Below are 25159 nucleotides of genomic sequence, written 5' to 3'. Positions count from 1 at the left end.
CAATAAAAGTAGGCTTAAGGTGTGTACCTTATAGCTACACTACTAACACATATCTTGTCAAAGGAAAGATTTAAAAAGGAAATCTGCCTTTACTGATTTAGGCATACTCTTAGTTATTTCTAATCTTTTCATGAATAAAGGTCAGTTTTATAGACCAACAATAGTCATGTATTTAGCATACTTTCAGTGCCTATGTATGGACTCACTGATACTTTGCAGTAATTCCATGGCCCTCAGTGGATTGAGACTTATATTTAGGGAAACATGTCAGCACAAGTTGGATATTCCACAAGCAGACTGCTGCAATGGCATTTTGCTGCAGGGCATTTATTAGTAAGTAACACTTGAGGAAAGAGGAAGAGGATGTAAGATTGAATAGATGGAGAAGTCAAATTGGTGGGGTCCTACTTAAATCTCAGCCATCCCTACAGAAAACTCTGGATCTTTCATAACCTATCATGTTGGGCTGAATGGCTGGGCTTTTGTACTCTAACTCAGGTACTCTAACTCATAGTATAAGGGCCACCATGGGACGGGTGTGTGGTCAAGAAGGCCCTCTGAAGCTGATGACAGCTTGAGCAGTACCTTCTTCCTTGATGGAGTATCTGGGTGGCCCATATTGATGTTCACCACAGTGCACTCCTTGTGTTACTTGGATTGATTTCATATCCTTTCAGGTAGATGCTCCTCTAGGATTCTGCTGGGTTATCTTCCTGAAGGAAAACTTTTAGAAAAGGAGTGAGAGGTACAAATTATAGCCCCTACTGCATCTAGTTTTAGGACCACAAATGATATCAATCTTCCCCCTCTTTCTGATGATCAGGGTAAATTAACTATACCACAATGGTGACTTTTCCTTGATTTTTGGTGCTCAGATACAGAGAACTTGAAGTGCTCAAGGGGCAGACAAACCTTGCAGTTCAATGGAACTTTTACTGTATCATCTGATAAAAATATGTCCTCTTTGGGCACTAGGACCTCTATTCCAGCAGAGCTTACATTTTGTGGGATGGAAAGTACAGGCAGAGATGTTGGGGGTGGTAGTAAGTAGGATTAATTCTGCTTTCACCCCTTGGTTCCAAGACCAATGAATATTTCCTGTTTGAGACCCAGTACCACATAACTGTCTTTGATTCAGTGTGTATACTTTTTCATCCTTTGAGTGATGCTTTATCATTAAAAGCTGTCACCTCCTAGTTGGCACTTTAACTGCTCCTTTAGCAGGCTATTCCAATGCTCTGTCAGATTGGAAGCTTCTTGTAGTCATGTGATATAACTATTAAATCCCATGAACATAGGCCCACTGTCAGAACTTTTTTGCTATAAAGTGGGTGTCGTGCTCTGACACAATTTTGGGGGGGTCTTGTAAGACAGATATTTTGTAAGATATCAGATACCGCTGCTAATTGAGGCCTGAGGGTAGGAAAGCAACCTACTCCCAGAGTATGTCATTTCTGTTAGAATAAATCGTTGACCTTTCCCGAGTGAACTTGCCCCCCAAGTAGCTGATTGTTCTCCTCAAAGAATGGCATCATTTTATAGGCACAGTGTTGTTCTTTGTTGTTTGCAGTGTGACTATTCAGTGGCAGCAGTAATTAATTTAGCCTTGTTAAATGGGAACCCATGATGTCAGGCTCATGCATACACTTTCCATCTCTCCCACCATGCCCATTTCATTCATATGCCCATTATCCAGCACCGTGATGACTAATGACCAAGACTTGCTGATGTCAACTTTCCAAATCATTCTGTATCCTTCCAGTAATTCTTCCATGTTTGACCTTCTCTAGTAGGCATTAACATTTGATACAAATGTTTTGTCTAATGTGCCCATCTAAACACCTCATTCTCAAATCTTATTCCCAGTGTTAGTCTCCTTCCTTTCAAGTGCCTAACCCACCAGCTGGGTCACTCACAAATACCCACTAGTCTGTACATATTCTAACCTGAAGCCACTTCTCCTTCCCACAGGGTGGATGGTCTGGGGCACTCCCAGAAATTCTGCTCATTACAAATATTCCATTGTCATTGCCTTTTAAGACACTTTCACTGAAGCTATAGTGCATTTTCTATCCATTTTTGGTTCTCAACTACATAGTATCTTAGTTCAGGCTGCTATAAGGAAATACCACAGTCTGGGTGGCTTAAACAACAAACGTGTTTCTCACACTTCTGGAAGTTGGAAAGTCCAACATCAAGGCACTGAACAGATCCAGTGATTGGTAAGGGCCCTCTTCCTGGTTTGCAGATGGCCGTCTTTTCAGTATATCCACACATGGTATAGAGAAAAAGGGCTAGTTCTCTTCTTCTTATAAGGACTTTCATCCCATCCTAGGAGCTCCACTCTCATCACCTAACTACCTCCCAAGAGCTCTACCTCCAAATACCATCCCAATGGAGCTTTAACATATGAATTTTGAGGGGACACAAGCATTCATTCCATAGCATTAAGACTACCCATCCATAAACCAAGCTTGGACTTTTTCCTTCTCAAGCAGCTGGACATAAGGGTTCTCCTAGATACCCAAAGGTGTCTGCTGAAAAAGAGTTTGGGGATCTAGACCACTTCTTCATTCAGTTCGCCTGTACCTCTGTTGTGCTCATGTTCCATCCCACAATGCACTGGAACCATTTATCTTCTGTCTGATACAACAGCTTATGACAGATCCAGATGCATGGTCATTTGGTCCCATGGTTAGGTGCTCAGTCTCTACCCCAGCCTAGTAGCATGCTAGAATTTGATTTTCAAAACACAAATAATTCTCTGTTGCAAATGGCATGGCCTTGCCTCAAAACCCAAGGAGCCTGTTATGTCCTTCCTATCACAGCTTGCTGTGAGCTCTACATGGCTTCCTTTCCCACCTCTAATGTTTCTAAAACCATAGGGTCTGCCCAGTCATATGGCCCAAGTGGCAAAGCTGCTTACCTCAAAGCTTAGACCCACTACAGGACTTTTCACAATCTCTTGAGGTACGTGCAAGGGTATTAAATCCTATATCGTTGAAGAGTGCTCCCAAACTAATAAACTCTTTCATATCTAGTTTTTGTTATATTTATGTTTTTTTATATTATGTCATGGCTCCCTTGATTAAGTACCTCTAAAATTGGGTTCCCACATACTCTCCCAGCTCCTACCAGTATACATTGGCTGGATCTTTCATTTCTTTGGCGTATGGTCTGTTCCTCCTATATCAGACATGGCAAGCTCCAGATGGATTATACTGTGACTTACCCCTAGTTATTGGCATAATGGCCAAAAGAGGATGTATAGACAAAGCCTAATTGGGGTACACATTTTCTATAGGAGAGACTACTAGCATTAAAAAGTAGGCCATTTCTGTAAGCTCATAGAGTTCGAAGGAGTCTGGTGATTCAAAATCTTCAGGGACTTCTATACAGGTGTCCCCATGACCAGTGTCAGGATCCCATTTTTTTTTTCCCCAGCCAGGGCCCTGACCTTGTTCTAATAGGCTTGTCTTGGTTAGAGATTTTACTTTCCCTAGAGTTTGATCATTCTGTTAAATCCTAGGCTTTTACTCAGTTTCTCTGTCCTTCCACTGGAGGAAATAAGAGTCCAAACAACCCTTTAGGGAGCTCTGGGGCATATATGGCCCATCAGAGTAATCCCATATTAGGCAAAAATGGGCATGCCTTCATACTCTCACTTTAGTCTTTGGATGTAGGCCTCTCTGCTGAAGCCTAGACTTTGAAGAAGTTGATTACAGCAGCAAGATCTTCTTTAAAGGGCTGTGTGGGCAGCTCATCTCTATTTCCATCACTACTGCTCTATCTAATTTGTTTAGTCATTCACTCAATACGTATTTATTAATTATCTTCTATATTCCAAGAGTGTGCTAGGTATAAGGGACACAGTATTAGATAAGGCATTATCCTTGCCTTGTAGAGCAATGCAGACTAATGAACGTATAGAGCACACAGACAAATGAACTTGAGGTTACAGACAGCTTCCTGAATGGTAAAGGATGAGGCAAATGAGCTAAAGTAGCTTACTCCAAGTCACAGTGTCAAATAACTATCTCCTTAGCTTATAGATTTCATTTGAAAATAGGGGTGAAGTGATCCAAAGGTTAGTTTTTTAGGAACAGTGATGTGTTTCCAAACAAACAGAAAAGGTTCATTCATGTTTATCAGGTCATAAAATTACTCCTAAATGAAACGTCCTGAAAAACATTATAGAGAAAAAAAATAGACAATATCCTCCTTTTGACCATATATTTTCCATGTATAGTCAACTCCATAAGTTTTCTTTTTTTCATCCTGTTTTCTAAATGTTATTGTTCTTGGCCTTTCCTTTTCTCAGTCCACGTACTCACTTTGGTGACTTATCTACTCTCCAGGTCTTTACTGTCTATTTGCTGATTATTCACTAATAATAATAATAATAATAATAATAATAATAATGGTAAATAAAATAAATAAAAATAATAATAGTCCTTAGCTCTAGACTTGCATACTTCTTTGTGCAGTGAATATTCCTATCAGAATGTCCAGTATATATCTCCTATTCATCGTATCTAAAAAGGAATTCCTCTTTCTTATCCAGATAGATTACACACACTTTATTTCCACTTTTCTATAAATTCCCCATATCTGTCCAGGCTGACGACAGTCTGTATTTTCATTGTTTTGGACAAATATGTGAAGGTATGAGAATTTAAAATGGAGAAACAAATATTAGATATAGAAGTACATTTTCCCACGTAGTGCTTAAAGTTGTCATTTTCATATCTGACCAATCTTCAGTTTCTCCTACCCTGGAAATTTTGTACTAGGGTGCATCATGTAAGATTACCAATTTTTAAGGTAAAATTAAAATATCAGCAATTGCATATAGTACAACTGAGTACTACTACTTTTTTGTGGTAAGATGACTTCTAAAATTTTTATTTTTAAACAGAGAGTACACACTAATGCAAACATTGAAGCTAATATGTTTCTAAGATGAAACAGAGCTATATCATAGAGAATTTGTCTTATATATAACATTTTCAAGTGAATTTAAAGAGCTTTGGGGGCTGAGATTTTTTTTTATCTTGCAAATGCAATCCTTTCCACACTGAAAATTTGAAACAATGTAGACAAGTTCTAAACCACTGTTAAGGCGCAATTATTAAGTCTAAGAACTTCGTACAAAATTTTTTTTAACATTTTAGTTTCAACTAGGAAATACTCTAATTTTATATGTCTTTAGTGAACAAGTAGGATGTGGTTACTTTAAAAAATGGCACTAGTGTATTTTAGAGTTTCTACTGACTTTTGGAAAAAAATAATAACTTCTTTTCAGTTCGAACAAGTGATTTATTGCACACAAGGCTTTTTGGCCTTTTGAATTTCCGCTTTAGCTTACAAAATCTTTAAATAGACTATTATGTATCCTATTTTATAAGAAGTAAAGTGTTTTCAGTTTGTATAGAGTTGTCCAGCTCTTGACACGCAGCATGTTTTGGTTCTAGTCTTTGTCATTTTCTTTAATGTGTGTAAGATGTGGAATCAGTGTTTTGAAACTTTTTAATGAAAATTCTTGGCCAAAAAGGTATAAATTGCTGATAATTCTTATACATGAAGGCTATGGCTTCAGTTACTTGTTTGTAGTTCCCTTAAATATCCAAGAGAAATCATTTGGGCTCTGTGGGCTATACAGTATCTGTCACAACTACTCTGCCTTCGCAGAGCAAATGTGGCCATAGAACATAGGTTAATAATGGACATTGCTGTGTTTCAGTAAAACTTATTTACAAAAAGAGGTAGCCAGTCTTTGGAGTCACTTTGCTGACTACTACTTTATCTGAAATTCTATAGACTTTATCTTCTTGTAATATTTTTACTATATACTTTGTATTTTAGTTATTAGCTCTTTCTGAATTGACTAGTATAGTGTCTTATACTTGGTATATAATAAATAACTAATGAAATAAGAATGAAATTTTATACATTTAATCTTTGGGAAAATGTACATCATTCCGACAACACTAATTTAGAATTTTTTTCTCCAGAAGTGTATAGCTTGAAAATAGATATAAGAAACTAAAGAGGGGCTCCTGGGTGGCTTAGTCAGTTAAGCATCCTATTCTTGATTTCGGCTCAGGCCATGATCTCAGTGTTGTGAGATGGAGCCCCAAGTCAGGCTCCATGTGGAGCATGGAGACTGCTTAAGATTCTCTCTCTTTGTGTGGAGGTTCCTCAAAAAATTCAAAATAGCACTACCCTGTGACCCAGCAACAGCACTACTAGGAGTTTACCCAAGCAATACAGGAGTGCTGTTGCATAGGGACACATGTACCCCAATGTTTATAGCAGTGCTTTCAACAATAGCCAAATTATGGAAAGAGCCTAAGCATCCATCAGCTGACGAATGGATAGAGAAGATGTGGTTTATATATAAGGGAATGCTACTTGCCAATGAGAAAGAATGAAATCATGCCATTTGCAGCAATGTGGATAGAACTGGTGGATAGAACTAAGTGAAAAAAGTCTGTCAGAGAAAGATGTCATATGTTTTCACTCATATTTGGATCTTGAGAAATTTAACAGAAGACCATGGGGGAAGGGAAGGGGAAAAGAAGAGTTACAAACAGAGAGGGAGGGAGGCAAACCATAAGAGACTCTTAAATACAGAGAACAAACTGAGGGATGATGGGGGGTGGGGGAAAGGGAAAAATGGGTGATGGACATTGAGGAGGGCACTGTTGGGATGAACACTGGGTGTTGTATGTAAGCCAATTTGACAATAAATTATATTTTAAAAATTCTCTCTCTTTCTTCCTCTGCCACCACCCTACTCATTCTCTCTGTCTCTCTCTCAGACTCTCAAAATAAATAAACATTTATTTAAAAAAAAAAAAAACTAAAGAAAACTAGTGGGAAGAATCAGAGTTTTTTTTTAATTTTTTAAAAGTTTATTTATTTATTTTGAAAGAGAGTGAGAGAGAAAGGGAACTGGGGAGGGACAGAGAGAAAGGGAGAGAGAATCCCAAGCAGGCTCCACACTGTCAGCACAGAGCCTGACACAGCTCAGACCCACGAAATGCGAGATCATGACCTGAGTTGAGATCAAGAGTTGGATGCTTAACTGAGTGAGCTACCCAGGCACATCAAGACTCAAAGTCTTAATAAATTATTTATGTTCTCCTAATGTATGTTTCATTGAAGATTCCCTGTGGACAAGGATGTAAGTCTGTGAACTGCCTATTTTCCAGTGAGAACCTGTCTCTTCCAAGTATGCCCTTTTGATGGACTGCAACTTCTAATACTTAAATCAGGAGTGACAAACTCAAATGCCCTACTGGGAGCAGGCAGGTAGTATAAGTAAGTAAAATGGATCAGGTATAAGAGAGAAGAGCAATTGGTATGGACTGTGGTGAACTAAAAAGAGCATCTAAGTAGCAACTGCTACTTAGATTTGTCTAGTATTTGCCTTTGAGAATGCTTGCCTACAAGCAAGCTAGGTCATCTGAAATTAGGAATCTTGGGGCGCCTGGGTGGCGCAGTCGGTTAAGCGTCCGACTTCAGCCAAGTCACGATCTCGCGGTCCATGAGTTTGAGCCCCACATCGGGCTCTGGGCTGATGGCTCAGAGCCTGGAGCCTGTTTCCGATTCTGTGTCTCCCTCTCTCTCTGCCCCTCCCCCGTTCATGCTCCGTCTCTCTCTGTCCCAAAAATAAAAATAAACGTTGAAAAAAAAAATTTGAAATTAGGAATCTTATAAATCTTTATATATAAAATCTTTTTTATAAAAAATCTCTGGATTTTTAAATGTTAGCACCTAATTCAGTTTCTGTTAATTAATAAGTAAGTGCTGTGAGCTAACCAGAATAGTTCTGTAGGTGATATCTTTCTGGTATACATAGTCAATATTGGGATATGTCAAATGGGCCTACTCCATTCACTCACCTGGGTTATATATATATGTGTGTTAGGAAAAGGTTTTTTTTTTTTTTTCCCAGAATCAATACTAGTCTGTGTTCAGGTTCTGCTAGTTTGTTTACTCTCTCACTAATAGTTATATTTCATTGTTGTGCTCAGATGTGATTAACTGCCCATTGATCTCTGATTGTCTCAGAGTGAAAGTGTCAATGCTCTGAAAATTAATAACCCTAGAAATAAATTATTAGATCACTTACAACTGGATATAACCGCTAATATTAGTGTAGTGTTTAAGAATGTAGATCTGTACTGTCCAATAGGTATATGCCAGTCACAAATGTCACTTAAAATTTTTCAGTAGCCATATTTAAAAAGATAAAAAGAAGCAGATGAAATTGATTTTAGTAATATTTTATTTAAGCCAGTATCTCTGAAGCATTATCATTTCAATATGTAACCAACTTAAACAATGATTTGAATTTTTTCTTTCTTTTTGTAGTAGATCTTCAAAATCTGGTATCTTTACATTTACAGCACATGTCAGTTTTGACCAGCTACATTTCAAGTGCTCAATAACCACTTAAACTCATCTATACTATTTAAACTCATTGACCTCAGCAAGCTATTTAACTCATTGTCTTTTCTGTAGGGGCATCAGGATAATACTATCAAATATGATTGTTGTGAGGATTAAATCAGGCACATAAGGAGTGCTTAACATATGTTAGTATATCCTTGATCACCAGATAGATTGACAGGTAGGTAGATAGGTATACACAGGTAAGTGGATAGGTATGTAGGTAGAGAGAGAAGAGATTGATATGGATAATGATACAAATATATGTGGATAAAATTATGCCTCATGTATTAACTTCAGTTAGCTTCAATACATCAAATTCTTTTTTCATGATTTAGGTGCCTTCTATATACTAATGCATATTATTGTACAATAATCTATTTAAGCAGGGTCTTTGCTTGGTAGCTATTGAAAAAGAAAATGCTTCATACATCTCTAAATAATAGTAGAAAATAGCTTCATAACTGAAAACAGGAGAAGGATTATGCTGCTGTTGTAAAACTTGTCCTGTTATTCTTTGTGTTTTCTGTCCTGCTTGAAGTAGAATCCATAAAGACAAGGTGGATGAACACGGAGCATTGTTCACTCTGAAACAGTATTATGATTGCTTTCTTTCATCTCTTTCAGCACACTAATTCATTCTTCACTCAAGCGGTTTACTCTGTCTTCTCTTGCCTACTGACCTTTTCTTATTCTTCAGCTTTCAGATTAGATGTCAAACTTGAGGTTTACCCTGACCATCTTTCCATAGGTCTTCTCTTTCACTCTCTGCCTGGGCATCATAGTTGTTTCCTTTATGAGCCAATATGATGATTTGTAATTATTCATTTTTTAATTTAATTGTTTTTGTCTCTGTATAAGACTCTTTTGCCTTATGAGGGCAGGGCCTAGGTCTGCTAATGAAATTTCAGCAAAGCAATGTAGTACCTGGCACAGAGCAGGCACAAAATATTTCTTGAGTGACAGTGAATTAATGAATGGGCATGTCGTGGTATTAGAAGTTTTCAAAGAAGTCACAGAAAGGATTTCTTCAGCTGATATACTCACATCAAGAAGCTATGGAAAAACCACAACTTTTTATAACATCCACTGGATTATAAACTCCACAAGGGCAGGAACTGTGTTTGGATTTGAAACAGTGCCTCCCAGCACAGGCCTGCCACCCCTTAGATATTCATATATATTTGTTGATTGAGTGAATAGATTAATTTTGGATGTGAAGTCATAGGTTGGACATCTATACTAGGAAGAATTTCATTCTAATATAAAATTTAGGATAAGTTAGAAGGAAACATATTGATTACAGGTGATTTAAAACCAAGATGCTGTAATAGCAATGCAATAAATGTGTATTTTCTGTTACATTTTTTTCCTAAAAGGGACCTGTCGGTTTACCTGGAGAAGTTGGGATTACTGGAAGCATTGGTGAAAAGGTAATTTCATTCATTTTTTTTTAAGTAGTAAGAATGCCAGGCTAAAGTAAAAGGAGGTATTTGGTATTTGGTATTTTATGTTATTAATTAGAAATCACTCATAACTTAAAATATATCACCTGTCCTGAATATCTTAAGTATATTGAATATAGCTAATAGCATATATGTTTCTAATTTTTAAAGGGCAGAGTACTCTTTAGGTTGTGATACTGTGCTCTGAAAAGATGAAACTGATGGTCTAGATTTATGATTAGACCATATTTAAATCTACTTTATCAGAGCAAGCCCCCTAAAGGAAGCCATTTTGAAAGAGAATAAGTAATCACTACCTTCTCCAAGTCTCAGTCACAATCTCTTGCTGTCCACTTGGAATGCAGTATGCATTTATTCATGGATATTCTTGGCTATTGTAATGGAAATTGTAATTTGCTTAAAGATTACCTAAAATCATTACTTGGGAATGATTTTCCATGTTGAGTTTCAAATTTAGGGAAGCTTTTTTTTTTTTTTAATAAAAAGTAATTCTTTACTTGAAACCTCCAAGGGCATTTAAAATTTCTTTTATGGAATCTTATAATGGACTAGTAGATAATAACCCAAAAACTTTGACTCTTTGACTAAAACCTAACTTGCTGAATATAATTTGTAAACATGATGTTCTAGTGCAATTACTACATGAGGCTACTTTGTGAGTAATTAAGTGGAACCAGGACTAGAAGTAAATTAAATAATATTCCAGTTATTTCCATCCGAATTTTTTTGGGTTCAACAAAGAATATGTATTCACCCTATCCACTGAATATTTCTTATATATTAGCTTACAAGTAAGTAAGTAGTTTATCTGGCACAACATTTAAGGCAGACAGTATCATAGATACAGAAACAATAGCAGTTCCTTAAGCTTTCCTTTCTTAGAAGTATTTGAAACCTTTGGCTACTCCTTCCTTTTTTTTTTTTTCTTTTCAAGTTTTTATTTCAATTCTAGTTAGTTAACATACAGTGCAGTATCGGTTTCAGGAATAGAATTCAGTGATTCATCACTTACATACAACACCTAATGCGCCTCACAAGTGCCCTCCTTAATAACCATTACCCATCTAGCTCATCTTCTACCCACCTCTGTCCATCAACCCTCAGTTTGTTCTCTATTGTTGAGTCTCTTATAGTTTGTTTCCCTCTCTCTTTTAGTTTCCCTTCCCGTATGTTCATCAGTTTTATTTCTTTAATTACACATGTAAGTGAAATCGTATGGCATTTTTCTTTCTCTGACTTACTTCACTTAGCATAATACACTCTAGTTCCATCCACATTGCTGCAAATGGAAAGATTTCATTCTTTTTGATGTTCTTTATTCGTCAGTCATTGGGTGGATGGACATTTAGGCTTTTCCATAGTTTGACTATTGTTGATAATGCTGCTGTAAACATCGATGTGCGTGTATCCCTTCCAATCTGTATCTTCATATCCTTTGGGTAAATGCCTAATAATGCAATTGCTAAGTCCTCAGGTAGTTCTATTTTTAGTTTTTTAAGGAACCTCCATGCTGTTCTCCAGAGTGGCTGCACCAGTTTGCATTCCACCAGCTGTGCAAGAGGGTTCCCCTTTCTCTACATCCTCACCAACATCTGTTGTTTCTTGTTAATTTTATCCATTCGAGAGATGTGAGATGGTATCTCATTGTGGTTTTGATTTGCATTTCCCTGATGATAAGTGATGTTGAGCATCTTTTCATGTCTGTTAGCCATCTGGACATCTACTTTGGAAAAATATCTATTCTTATCCTCTGCCCATTTCTTAACTGGATTATTTGTTTTTTGGGCATTAAGTTTGATAAGTTCTTTATAGATTTTGGAAACGAATCCTTTATCAGATATGTCATTTGCGAATATCTTCTCCCATTCTGTAGGCTGCCTTTTAGTTTTGTTGATTGTTTCCCTTGCTGTACAGAAGCTTTTGTATATTGATGAGGTCCCAATAGTTCATGTTTGCTTTTGTTTCCCTTGCCTCCAGCAACACGTCTACTAAGAAGTCACTGTGGCTGAGGTCAAAGAGGTTTCTGTCTGTGTTCTCCTCTAGGATTTTGATTGTTTCCAGTCTCACATTTAGGTCTTTCATCCATTTTGAATTTATTTTTGTGTATGGTGTAAGAAAGTGGTCCAGTTTTATTCTTCTGCATGTTGCTGTTTAGTTTTCCCAACACCATTTGTTGAAGAGACTGTCTTTTTTCCATTGGATATTCATTCCTGCTTTGTTAACGATTGGTTACTTATGTGGTTGTGGGTCCATTTCTGGCTTTTCTATTGTGTTCCATTGATCTATGTGTCTATTTTCGTGACAGTACCATACTGTCTTGATCACTACAGCTTTGTAATACAGCTTGAAGTCTGGAATGGTGATGCTTCCAGCTTTGCTTTTCTCTTTCAGGGTTGCCTTAGCGATTTGAGGTCTTTTGTGGTTCCATACAAACTTTCAGATTGTTTGTTCTAGCTCTGTGAAAAATGCTATTAGTGTTTTGATTAGGATTGCATTAAATGTGTAGATTGCTTTGGATAGTGTAGACATTTTAACATTGTTTGTTCTTCCAGTCCATGAGCATGGAATGTCTTTCCATATCTTTGTGTCATCTTCAATTTTTTTCATAAGTGTTCTATAGTTTTCATAGTACTATCTTTTACCTCTTTGGTTAGGTTTATTCCTAGGTATCTTATTGTTTGTTGGTGTAATTGTAAATGGGATCAATTCCTTGATTTCTTTTTCTGCTGCTTTATTATGCTGTACAGAAATACAACAGATTTATTTTTTAATTTTATTTTTATTTATTTTGAGAGAGAGAATGCACACATGCATGCGAGGTGGGGAGGGGCAGAGAGAGTGGGAGAAAGAGAATCCCAAGCAGGCTCTGTGTTGTCAGCACTGAGCCTGACATGGGGCTCGATCTCAACAACCATAAAATCAAAGCCTGAGCCTAAATCAAGTCAGACACTTAACTGAGTGAAACTCCCAGGCGCCCCAGGAAATGCAACAGATTTCTGTATGTTGATTTTATATCCTGTGACTTTGCTGAATTTATGTATTAGTTCTAGCGATTTTTTGGTGGAGTCTTTTGGGTTTTCTACAAGAGTATCATGTCTGAAAATAGTGAAAGTTTGATGTCTTCCTTGCAGATTTGGATGCCTTTTATTTCTTTTGTTGTCTGATTACTACGGCTAAGACTTCTGGTACTGAAATGTTTAAATTAAGTCACAGCCAACATATCTAAAGTGTATCAATTTTCCCCCCACATTCAAATTGGTCTCTTCCCAATTATCCCATTTCTATTAGTGTGCCTTATACCTATCTCAATTCTTCCAGTCTTCTGGAATAAAAAGAGTGAAATCCATATTTACTTTCCCTTTTCCTTCATTCTCTATGCCTAATCTTTTAGCATGACTTAGAGTTTTTTCTATATAAGCTTTCTTTTTATATATATATAAGCTTTCTTTTCTAACAGTCATTCCAAAGCTATCCCCTCAGACATACTCTTACCAGTTTATCTTAAATTTACCTCCTGTCATATTTACCCTGCCCTTCCCTTTAAATCCTCTAATCCATCGCAGGTACTACAAGAGGACTAATTTTGATGGGCATGATGAAACATTTTTAAAAACCATCATTGGCCCCCTATTTCTGACCCTGTTAACTCCTCTACTTTACTGTCAAGGTACTACATAATCTTGGCTCAATCAGTTCATCCAACAAATTTTCTAATATTCTCCAATATAAACCTTTCTCTCTCCCATCTCATATATGACATACCTGTTCCAATTCCTATTCTCACTATTTTGTTGCTTTAGAATATCCTCTCCTCTTCCCTCTATTTATTCAAAGCCAAACTATAGGACTGAAATTCTTATCTCCTCCATAAAGTCTTCCCAGATTCCTCTAATCCTTCCTGATTTCTTCTCTTCCTGGACTTAGAATAAGCACCACACAATTTACAATTTAATTGTCCTCTAATTGATCACCTTTGTTAATGTCATGTCTCCAAATACTTGAGAGTAGACTCTAAGTCAAATTTCTGTTAGATCTCTCCAACTCTTGTACATTGAGAGTGCTTAATATATATTTATTGATTTTTGACAATCAATAATAATATGACATATACAAAATCAGCTTATTTCAAAAAATAAATATTTGTAATATTTTCATTCTGACTTAGTTTCTTCTGTGCAAAGCCAAATCTTCTGCACTAAGATTATGACAATCTTGGGAATTTTAATGTGAATCAGTTTAATTACTTTAATCTGCTATGGCATGTTTGATTATCCTGATCATACTTAATTGCTCAGGTAGGTTGACAGAACAGAAATAAAACTTTATTCAGTGGTTATAGAGACTAGTTAATTTTGACAATATATTTGATACTTTTACTACTATTTTATATGTCTCAAAATGGTAAGCATTTCTCCTTACAAAGCAACAATACTTTTAGTATTTTATCCCTTGAAATATACCTTAGGGGGATTTTTATTGTATTAAAAGTCTAGCAACTTGAAGGTAAAGTGCAAAATTTGTAAATTAAAAAGTATTGACAATTAAGGTAAGATATACATGTAAGGTATGATTCTGACAATTTCACTTAGCTCAATCATGACTGGTTAGCTTGCCTCAGTGTTTTTTTTTTTTCTTTGTTTTAAAAGGGAGAACGTGGAAGTCCAGGTCCACAAGGTCCCCAGGGGGAAAAGGGTGTCATGGTAAGAGCTTAGTGATTTGAAATATATATTTCCAAAGAACATAGTAATTCCAGAGGTGGGATTGCCTTGAATGGAATTTAAGTAAGTGAAAATTTCTATTTTATAGTATATTTCCATTAGAATTTTCTTTTCCCTTAAACAGTTTACCTTTCAAATGCTGATTGGCACTAACAAGCATGCAAATCAGATGGCTTGGTCAAGTGAGTCTATTGTTTTAAGAGAAGAATTAAACTGCCATAAATTAGCTGAAATGGATGAAAAAGAAAATTCAATTAGGATTCTACTTTTCTTTCATTACTTATAGTTTATATGACACATATCATCACTGCCACTCGTCTATGCGTTTGTGGTCCTGAAGTAATTCTTTGATATATAAAAGATCAGAATCCGAATTCATCTTACTTTCTTGCACCTTTAAGGTAGTAATAGCTGACAGATGTTATATATAGATTGGTTTTTTTTTAGTTGATTAAACAGTTTCTAAACATGACAGGAACTAGAACAAAAAAAAATTGATAAAAGAATCTTGCTTTCCCAAAATATATCATAATAGATCTGGTGGCACATAACACTGTATACAAATTTATTTTACCCAAGCTACTCTTTTTAAAAAAAAAAAAATTTTAATGTTTATTTATTTTTGAGGCAATGTGAGAGACAGAGGGCAAGCAGCGGAGGGGCAGATAGAGGGAGACACAGAATCCGAAGCGGGCTCCTGGCTCTGAGCTATCAGCCCAGAGCCAGAGAAGGGGCTTAAACTCACAAACCGTGAGGTCATGACCTGAGCCAAAGTCGAACGCTTAACCAACAGAGCCACTCAGGCACCCACCTAAGTTATTCTTTAGTTTTAAATTCTGTATTGTCAGCAAAATACTATAAGATTATTTTCTTACCTATGTCCAATTGCTGTCAAGCAAAATATTTAACATACCCATTAGGTTAATCAATTTCAGGGATTATTGCCTACTAAGAAATTCTCTGAATTAGTATTAATATCATAAAAGGTGTGGTACTTCTAAAATTTGACAGGCTACACTATTTCTACACATTCACATTCCTTAATTATAGAATTCCCTGACTTCTGACACTGAAATGATTTCATGGTCTATATAACATAACATATATCTATTCATAGCATAATAAAACCTACAGAATATAAGATGAATATTCTATTCTCAGTAGGTCATAATATATGATTCTGGTTTGAAAATTTCTTTCCTAGCCAAAGTGTTACTAATAAAAGGTTCACAGCTTCCCTGTAAACATTACTTATTTATTTTTCTTTAATGTTTATTTATTTTTGAGAAACAGAGAGAGACAGAACACAAGCAGGGGAGGGTCAGAGAGAGAGACACAGAATCCAAAGCAGGCTCCAGGCTCTGAGCTGTCAGCACAGAGCCTGATGTGGGTCTCGAACCCACAAACTGCAGGATTGTGACCTGAGCCAGAGTTGGCCACTTAACTGACTGAGCCACCCAGGCACCCAACATTATTTATTTCTATTATCTAACTGTGGAATATTTCCTATGGCCTTTTATATCTTTGATAGGAAAGAGATTTTATTACGTTAACACCTTGTATTGCTGTTTATAATTTACTGGTTTGTCTTCAATGAAAATGATCAGATAGAACAGAGACTTTATGTTTTTCATATTTTTACTCAAATTTTAGGGATATCCAGGTCCTCCCGGGGATCCAGGACCCATTGGTGCCCTGGGATTACCTGTAAGTACAGAAAAGACTTTATATTCCCTTCTAGGACATCTATTTAAATTTAATTGTATGATTTTAGTTATACTATATTTTTTGCTTTTATGCAAAATAAGTAATGTATAAATTGATGGAGGCCACTTCTCTCCCCAGTCAAGGCAAAACACCCCAGAATATGTCATGGTATCTTAAACTCCCTTGACTCTACTTGCTATATTATTTATCGCTCACTTTTAATAATTAGGACAATTCTGTAGTCTAAAACAAAAAGAAATTTAAACTTTCTTTTGAATAGCCATGGATAAGAAGACAGCGTCAGTTATCAAGCTTAGAAGTGAGCTTAAATAAACAAATCACAAACAAGTTCCAACATATTTTCCTTAGAAATCTGCAAATATTTTCAAATGCCCAGATAAAAGTCGAAGAAAATATACCTTCATTGAACAAATATTGAGTTTTGAAAATACTCCATTTGTGATATAGAGAAAGGTAATAAAATCATATCTGTAAAGAAATAAAGTTTGGCTTATCAAAATTTGACCGTTATCATCTACTTAAATATGAAAAAGATAAGCCTTAATAATCACCTCAACGGAGCTATTATCAGAAACGATTTATGCTGTTTTGTGAAGCTCCTGTTTTAAAGAGAGGCCTGATTTTCCAGTACACTGAGAGACATGTTATTGACTTCTAAAATTAGGAAGATTGGTGTTGATTGGTACAGTTGCCAATCTTTTTACTCACATAAGATAATAAATAAACCCAAGATTCTATAAAAGATCACTGTTTTTACCTACCTAATTGTATATAGATAAATAAATTTTGTTTTCTAATTGAGTCTTTATCGAAGACTATAAAAAATTCATTGTAATTGACTTAGTAATAAGTAACAACTTAATCTTCATTACAGTCTATTTGTGGCATTTTAATTTGGTGCATTTTGTGACTTTTCACGGTAACAGGAAACATATATTTTTATGTGATGGATTATCATAAATGTCTAGAATCATGAGGAAAAAAATCCTGCAACAATAGCCATTGCTTTTTTGATGTACCAGCTGACTTCACTGGCTAGATGGGTGTCTCTTTCCACTGTCACTCTATATGTGTTCCTCCTGAAAACAACTTAGAATACTGGGAGAGTGGAGAATATTGGAGAGGAAAGTATGGCATTTATTTCAGAAATAAAGCATATTTTTATTATTTTATTTTTTTATTTTTTTTTCAACGTTTATTTATTTTTGGGACAGAGAGAGACAGAGCACAAACGGGGTGGGGGGCAGAGAGAGAGGGAGACACAGAATCGGAAACAGGCTCCAGGCTCTGAGCCATCAGCCCAGAGCCTGACGCGGGGCTCGAACTCACGGACCGCGAGATTGTGACCTGGCTGAAGTCGGACGCTTAACCGACTGTGCCACCCAGGCGCCCCAATAAAGCATATTTTTAAGGAGACTAACCAATTTTATTTTAAGAATTCCCAAGGTCATAACTACTATTTTGATAACATTCCTGTGAATTCTATAACTGATTTTTAAATGTTCAACATGTAGGGTCATGTGGGAGCAAGAGGACCACCTGGAAGTCAAGGTCCTAAAGGACAAAGAGTAAGTTATCTGATGCAGGAAGTACATTAACCTCAAAAAGATGGCTTCATAAATGTGATGCGTTCAGCAAAAATAGCTCCATGTCTTCTAGATTGTGCTTATTGTTTTTTTTCCTTATTTTTGTTACATTAGATGAACTACCTACATTAATTTAAGTGTGACTCATAATCATTTGTACTGATAAAACCACACTTTTCCATTTTATGTTTTACAAATTTTACTAATTTACATAGAATTCTTCTTTCTTATTCTCAATTTCCAGTTCCACTCTTTGGGAAAATTATAAATGTGAAGATGTTTAAATAAATTATTTTTCTACTCACAACAGACTTACATAGTAACATCCTGACAAAATAAGAACGATAGAAAATGGAATGAAGACACACACAGGATAACTAAGAGTTTGTTCATTGTAAATCGGAAGTGATATAATCGTCATTGTTTAGTAATTAGAAATCTTTCAATCTTTGAGTCTTTTAAACATTAAATCCTTTTTTTAAGAAATCAGAACCACAGTATATTGCATGCTTGTCACATGCCAGGCACCTTTACATATATTATTTTACTTAATACTTAAAACTACCCAGAGAAGACGTATAGTCTCAGATATTCTAGCCGAGGAAAACAGAGCTCAGAGACGTTTAAGTATATGGTCTATAGGCACACAGAGAGAAATGACAAAACCAGGATTCAAATCTTAGTGTGTTTACTCCCAAGCGAATGCTTATTAAGGAGTTTTTCTCCCTTGATAAATTTGAATATGTGGGCTTTAAGAATTCTCTTTCTCCCTTGGCGTTACCTTGAATTTTAGAGCTAGTGAAGAAAATATTTATAAATTCTAAAAACATGCTGTCCAACTAACAAATTTTGTTAAAAACAAAACAAAAATTGCCTTTTCCAGTTGGCAAATGGGAGAAAAGTATTATGAATGCCCAGTTGGAACAGCTTTAGCTTCATGCCCTGTGTTTTAGGTGAAGATTGACGAAAGAGAGCAAATTTATCTCTATTATTATTTCTTTTCTGAAAAACTATTTTTCTTATTGGGTTATAGATTTACAATCTCTAAATAATCTCGATGGTCACATCTACTTTAGTCCAAATGGTGTTTAAAATAATAGAATAAAAAATGACAGTAGATGATCTGTACCCACACTGTCATGTAGTGGTCTGCACCCTGCCACCATTCAATACTTGGTCGGGTCCAATGTGTTTATTCTGCTTTGTATTAGTCAGAGTGAGAAAGTTCAACCAGTTTTGTGAGAGTTGAAACGAAGCAGAATACTTTGCTGTGTTTTGCCCTTTGTTAATTAAGTCATTGAGGTCTTATTGATTGTCCAAGTAGAAGTCATGTGCCTGAGCAAGATCTCCTCTGAACCACTTGTGCTATCTGCTAATTCGTATGGAAAGTTCATTTGCTCTGTGGTTTTCTGACCTCCCCATGACCCTTGGGTAGCTAGTTACCCTTTTCTAGTTTGCCACTTTGTCCTCAACTCTTACCTCCTCAATGGCCTATTTTCTTCTTATCCTCCAAATACATTTACTGATTCTCTCCCAAAATGGCTTCTCACAATTATTTAAAGTTCATTCATTACTTACTAAACAAGGAAATCTTATTTAGAAATAAAGGCTTTGTTGAATGAACACACTTCCTTTGCAGGAGAATATTTCAGGCAATTCATGAACATTGAGAATACAAAAAAAAAGAACTGAAGACCAGAATATTTGAAAAAGAATGTATTATTAGAAAGTTCCATTCTAGATGTCACCTAGTATCTTCCCGTTTCCACTCTTTTCTTCTTATCAAACTCTTCTCCACTATGGATGTGATATCAATATTCTAGGTCCATCTTTCCCAATGTTTTCCATTAGCAAAAAAAAAAAAAGTGTTATGCCCAGAATTCATGATCCCCAAAGACCACCAAGGAGCCGAGTCCGATGCAAAAGCAAAAGAGCCTTTATTCGAGCTAGCTCGGGTTCAATCCCCTACCTGCACCAACGCAGCGGTGAGATACCGGGGAGAGAGAGCGAGTTTCAAAAGCACAAAGGTTTTATTGGGGTCTAGGGGCAGTTGGTGAGGTAATGGCTGTGGCCTCAGCCGATTGGCTGGGGAAGGGTCGGAGTCCTGTTAGCAGGTGGCCAGGGCGTGTTTTGATGGGAAGTTTGAACAGGTGAGCGGGAGGTTACTCAAGGGGAGGAGGCGTGGTCAAGGTGGAGGACACAGAACAAGATGGAGTTGGCCAGCATAGGTCTGCCCTTTCAAAAGAAGAAGAAGAAGGAAAAAAGGAAGGAAGGGAGGGAGGGAGGGAGGGAGGGAGGGAGGGAGGAAGGAAGGAAGGAAGGAAGGAAGGAAGGAAGGAAGGAAGGAAGGGAGGGAAAGAAAAAGAAAGGGAGAAAGAAAGAAAGAAAGAAAGAAAGAAAGAAAGAAAGAAAGAAAGAAAGAAAGAAAGAAAGAAAGAAAGAAAGAAAGAAAGAAAAAGAGAGAAAAGAAAGATGACGGTATATGTCTAACCCACTGAGATAAATGAAAAAGGTATCTGGCTCAAAGTCCCTGTGCTCCAGCTCTTCTCTGCTATGCCAATGGCTGAGGGGGTTGATCTTCCCAGCACATTTGTAACCCCTTTGTGGCACACAACTGTGTCACAGTACACTGGAGAGGAAGCTGTGCCCAGGCACACTGACACTGAGATCACACAGAGAATTATCATTATGGAACTAGTGCTTATGTGCCCTTACTGTGTTGCCTGTGACTTACACTGTTATCACATGGCCATGTGAACATCATGAATAATAGGACACTCTCTTAATTAGGGGTCTGCCTGCCCATCCGTCATTCAACTATCTAACATTTACTGATTTCTTACAATTTGTCAAGCATTCTCCTCATACCATGGAGGATCCAGTGTTAACTACGTTTTAGATCTGGACCACATGGATTTTTCTATTTAATTAGTTACAGCCTGCTTGGCATTTGAAATGTTGTACAATACTGTACAATTTCCAGAGGATAAGAAAAGCTCAGACAGCCAACAATGTCTGCCATCCCAGAAAAAAAATTTAATTATTAAACCTAAATAATTTAGAATAATGAAAATTTGTCTAATCTGCTTTGTGAAGGTTGTAAAATCCTGCTTCTTATATAGATGAAAAAAAAAGCAGGATTGGCTGAAAGTATCATTCTTATGATTTGAGATTCTTAGGTGGGAGATTTGCCACAAATGTAAAGTACTATTATTTATCCTACATACTCTATGCTTTTTTCCACCTGCGAAGTTTGGCTAAAGAATAGTTACTTAAGTGTAGTAAAATAACTTAACATGCCAAAGCTAATACATATAATATATACAATCATATCCCCCATATAGACGATATAGGCTAGCAAATTCTCTACTGTAGTACCGGAAAGATGGTAGGTTAGCCACTAAGAATCAGCACAACTTTAGTTGCTGTCCCTCATGCACACATGGAACTCACTGGGGCTAAGTAACTGATCTGGTGATATCTCCCCAATGTGTACTTCTGTGTCCTGTGTCCAGCTGCCCTGACAGAAGAGATGGCACACCTAGCAAAGTTATCCTCTCTTTTCTTGCCCATGGATTGGGTTTTTGATCATTAGGCAACTTCAGATTTTGTGTCCTTCCTCTAGAGGGGTGGTATAGAGGCATTCAATTAAATGATTTGTATTCTATGCTATTTAGGATTTAAATAGGGAGAAAAGATTGAAATGGCTATATTAGAAATATGGTTTAGATTTTGTATGCAAGATATAGAATGTATAGGATTATAAAATTTTTGAATTGTGGCTTCTCAAGGAAATGTATACCATATTGGGAAACCAGCCATCAGCATTTGTGATTAGGCTTGATGCTAGCACTACCTGGAGGACACCAAGTGATGAAGAGGAGCTTCTTGTGTGGTTTCTTCTCCTGGAAGAATTTATAACAAGACTAGGATGAAATGATCTTTCCACAGAAAGTCACAGATAATATTAGTTTTTGCTTAAGAGAATGTTTTGTTCCAGCTGTGTTAATCAAGAGCCAGAAAAGACTGCTAGGCATAATTAGTTAGGCATCTGAGTAATTTAAAATTAATAGAGGGATCTGGGGCTCCTGAGTGGCTCAGTCGGTTAAGCGTCTGACTTCGGCTCAGGTCATGATCTCACTGCTCGTGGGTTCGAGCCCTGTGTTGGGCTCTGTGCTGACAGCTCAGAGCCTGGAGCCTGTTCTGGATTCTGTCTCTCTTTTTCTCTGCCCCTCCCCCACTCACACTCTGTCTCTGTCTCTCTCAAAACTAAATAAACATCAAAAAAATTAATACAAAATAAAAAAAATTAATAGAGGGGTCAAGCAAAGACAGATGGATGTGGTTAAAAGGAAAAACATACTGAATCCAAATTAGAAAGACATTTGTTCTGTGAATAAGGGTTGTTTCTTTCATTCATAGATACGTTAGCTTATTAAAATTGATTACAAGTGTTATAGAGATGGTCTTGTAATTCTCATAAAAGCTTCCTACATAAACAAGTGTGCTGTTTATGTCAGTGTTTTCATCACAGTTTTTTTTTTTTATTGTAGCATATATATGAAATAGCGGTTTTGTCTCCTATCCTGTAATACTTCTAGGACTATATTGATTGTTCAGGAATTGTGTTAACCCTTTAAGATTATTGCCTACAATTCAAATACTTGCTATTTTATGAAACATGTTTAATTTATGGACTGAGTTATCAGACTTTATTCCAGTTTTTAGAACCTACTAACAGCCACTTATTGTAGCCAACTTTTTCTTAAAAAGGATAAAGATCAGATATTTTATTTAGCCAGCATACATTCTCTAAGAGGTTTATAGATAATCAGATATTTTAAAGCAGGTATTAAAAAAAATAACTTGGGGCACCTGGGTGGCTCAGTCAGTTAAGCATCCAACTTCAGCTCAGGTCATGATCTCACGGTTCGTGAGTTTGAGCCCCGCTTCAGGCTCTGTGCTGACCGCTCAGAGCCTGAAGCCTGCTTCAGATTCTGTGTCTCCTTCTCTCTCTGCCCCTCCCTGCTGATGCTCTGTCTCTCTCTCTCTCTCTCTCTCTCAAAAATAAATAAACATTAAAAAAAATTAACTTTATGCCCATTAAATGCCTATTATAATACTCTTCATCTCTCTTGGATCTTGTCCTAAAACTTACTTTGCCTCAGGAGTCAAAGAAGGCACGTTAACTAACCCAGGGTTAACTTTTACAACCGATATCAGAGTGAAACTTAGACACACTGATAAAGCTAAGCTTTGAGTTAATTAATTTAGCCTTAACCGAAGCATAGAGAGTATTGAGCTTTCCTAGTGTTCTTCCAGCCTTACCTCTTAATTAGCAGCCTTAGGCTTTACAGGCTTTAATTAGTGCAATTGCTATACTTAGACCTTTAAAAGAAAAAACTAAATGTGGTTATCTTTGTCATCACTGTAGGAGCAGAAACTTCTCTTTCTTTGTTCCCCATATAGTCCTCATTTAGTAAGTGAAATAATAATATGAAAGTATTTTTTAAATACCCCCTCTCCACCCAAGTAAACCTACACTTCCAGTTTGTTTGCTATTAATGCTGTCCTCACTCTACTAGTTATTTATAACAAAATGTCCAAGAAAGATAGAGATTTCAAGTTGCAAAAGAGTTGAGTGCCTAAATAACAGTGGACACATTTTTTTAATTGAACTATAGTTGACACATGTCGTTACATTCGTTTCAGGGGTATTACATGTGATTTAACAACTGAGTTTATGCCCTACTCACCACAAACGTAGCTACCATCTGTCACCAGACACACTCATTCCTTTTCGTACTCCCTCAACCACCTTCTGTTATGACTCCAAAAATTTTTGTAAAGTGTTTCCTTACAGGTGAGAAAGAGGAGAAATGTGCTTAAAAGGAGACAGAGAAAGAGAATCAATACAGGCTGCTGAATTTTTAAGGTGAAGGTGATGATTAGAACCAGGTCCTGAGGAATCTTTGCACTTGAAACTTCAGTCATCCTTTAATAATTGCTTTTTTAAAATTTTAGTTACTTAACTATTAAACATTCCAAGCTTGTCCCCACCTCAGGACCTTTGCAGTTTCAATTTCTTCTGCCAGAATGATCTTCCCCAAGTTATTTGCAAAGCCTGCAATCTTACCTCCTTCAGGTGTCTACCCGTATGTCATTTTAGAGAGACTTTTCAGACCACCCTTTCTAAAATAGGGGTCCCCATTTTGAATTCTCGCTAGTCCCTTGAGTTCTTTTTTTACTTCATTACACTTGACTACTTATTGTCATTTTATAGTTCAAGTTTATATATTTATTTCATTGTTTATGTATTTAGGGATGTGTCTCTTCTCCCTACCATATCTTCAGTGCCTGAAACAGCGCCTGGCTTATCATAGGCACTCAGCAAATGTTTGCTAAATGAGTGACACACTTTGAAAGTCTCTTATCTATTCAGTTGAGTCCATATTCCTCAACTTGACATTCAAGGTTCTACACAATAAGACTGTAATTCAAGTTTACAGTCTTTTATGGAAAAATAGGGCAGAAACAGAAGTTAGGGACAAATTGTGGAGTACTGTAAGTACAGACGGAGATTATAGAGCTATGGCTTTAACTTTAGTCTGACCAGTGGAGATCCTCATGGAGTGTGAGCCTTCTCTCTAATCCCATGAGTGTGCCTAAGAGGATCAGGGAATGCAGTACCCTAGGAGTACCCAGGAAGAGAGTCCTATTATAGTAAGCAGTTTTTGAAGAACAGAAAGCTAAAGCAACCTCACCTAAGGTGTTCCTTCATATCAGCATGATGTATTGGGAAATGTGTATCACTATTCATTCAGTGCCTTCTCATTGCCTATTGACTTAAAAATAAACTCTAGTCTTTCACCTTTCAAGTCCCAGTCTTTCCAAAAATTTCTTAGTATAGAAAATACTTAATATAGAGATACTAAGAAATGCTACGTGTAATCAATAAACAATCTAAACAGACTACCTTTTTTTCATTCTTGGGTTTCCTACCTCTGTACCCTTTTCTCATACCATCCTATCCCTCTGTCCAGAGTTCCTTCTAGAGCATGATCTCCAACTGTCAAAATGATATCTTTATTCCCTAAACAAAAAAGTGAAAACTCTCTCTCTCCTTTGAATCCTTTTCACCCTTAAATGCCTTTTCTCCCCCTATATTATAATCAGTTGTATAATTTACCTTACCATTCTA

The 25159-nt window shown here is 36.6% G+C and overlaps 1 protein-coding gene across 18 annotated transcripts in view; it reads left to right on the top strand.

Annotated features, from left to right (window-relative positions):
- Window positions 1–25159, top strand: part of COL24A1 (collagen type XXIV alpha 1 chain) — a 398176-nt gene that overhangs the window by 221844 nt on the left and 151173 nt on the right. For all 18 annotated transcript variants that reach the window (XR_008295013.1, XM_027058695.2, XM_053214348.1 and 15 more), the window contains 4 exons: window positions 9840–9893; window positions 14573–14626; window positions 16298–16351; window positions 17887–17940. Coding sequence is in view for 17 of the 18 variants with exons in the window: in XM_027058695.2 (XP_026914496.1) it covers window positions 9840–9893; window positions 14573–14626; window positions 16298–16351; window positions 17887–17940 (216 nt within the window). In the remaining variant the exon portion in view is untranslated. The remainder of the gene's footprint in view (window positions 1–9839; window positions 9894–14572; window positions 14627–16297; window positions 16352–17886; window positions 17941–25159) is intronic.

Source organism: Acinonyx jubatus, chromosome C1, assembly GCF_027475565.1.
Source record: "Acinonyx jubatus isolate Ajub_Pintada_27869175 chromosome C1, VMU_Ajub_asm_v1.0, whole genome shotgun sequence".
Lineage (NCBI taxonomy): Eukaryota > Metazoa > Chordata > Mammalia > Carnivora > Felidae > Acinonyx > Acinonyx jubatus.
This window is presented reverse-complemented; position numbering and strand designations above follow the sequence as displayed.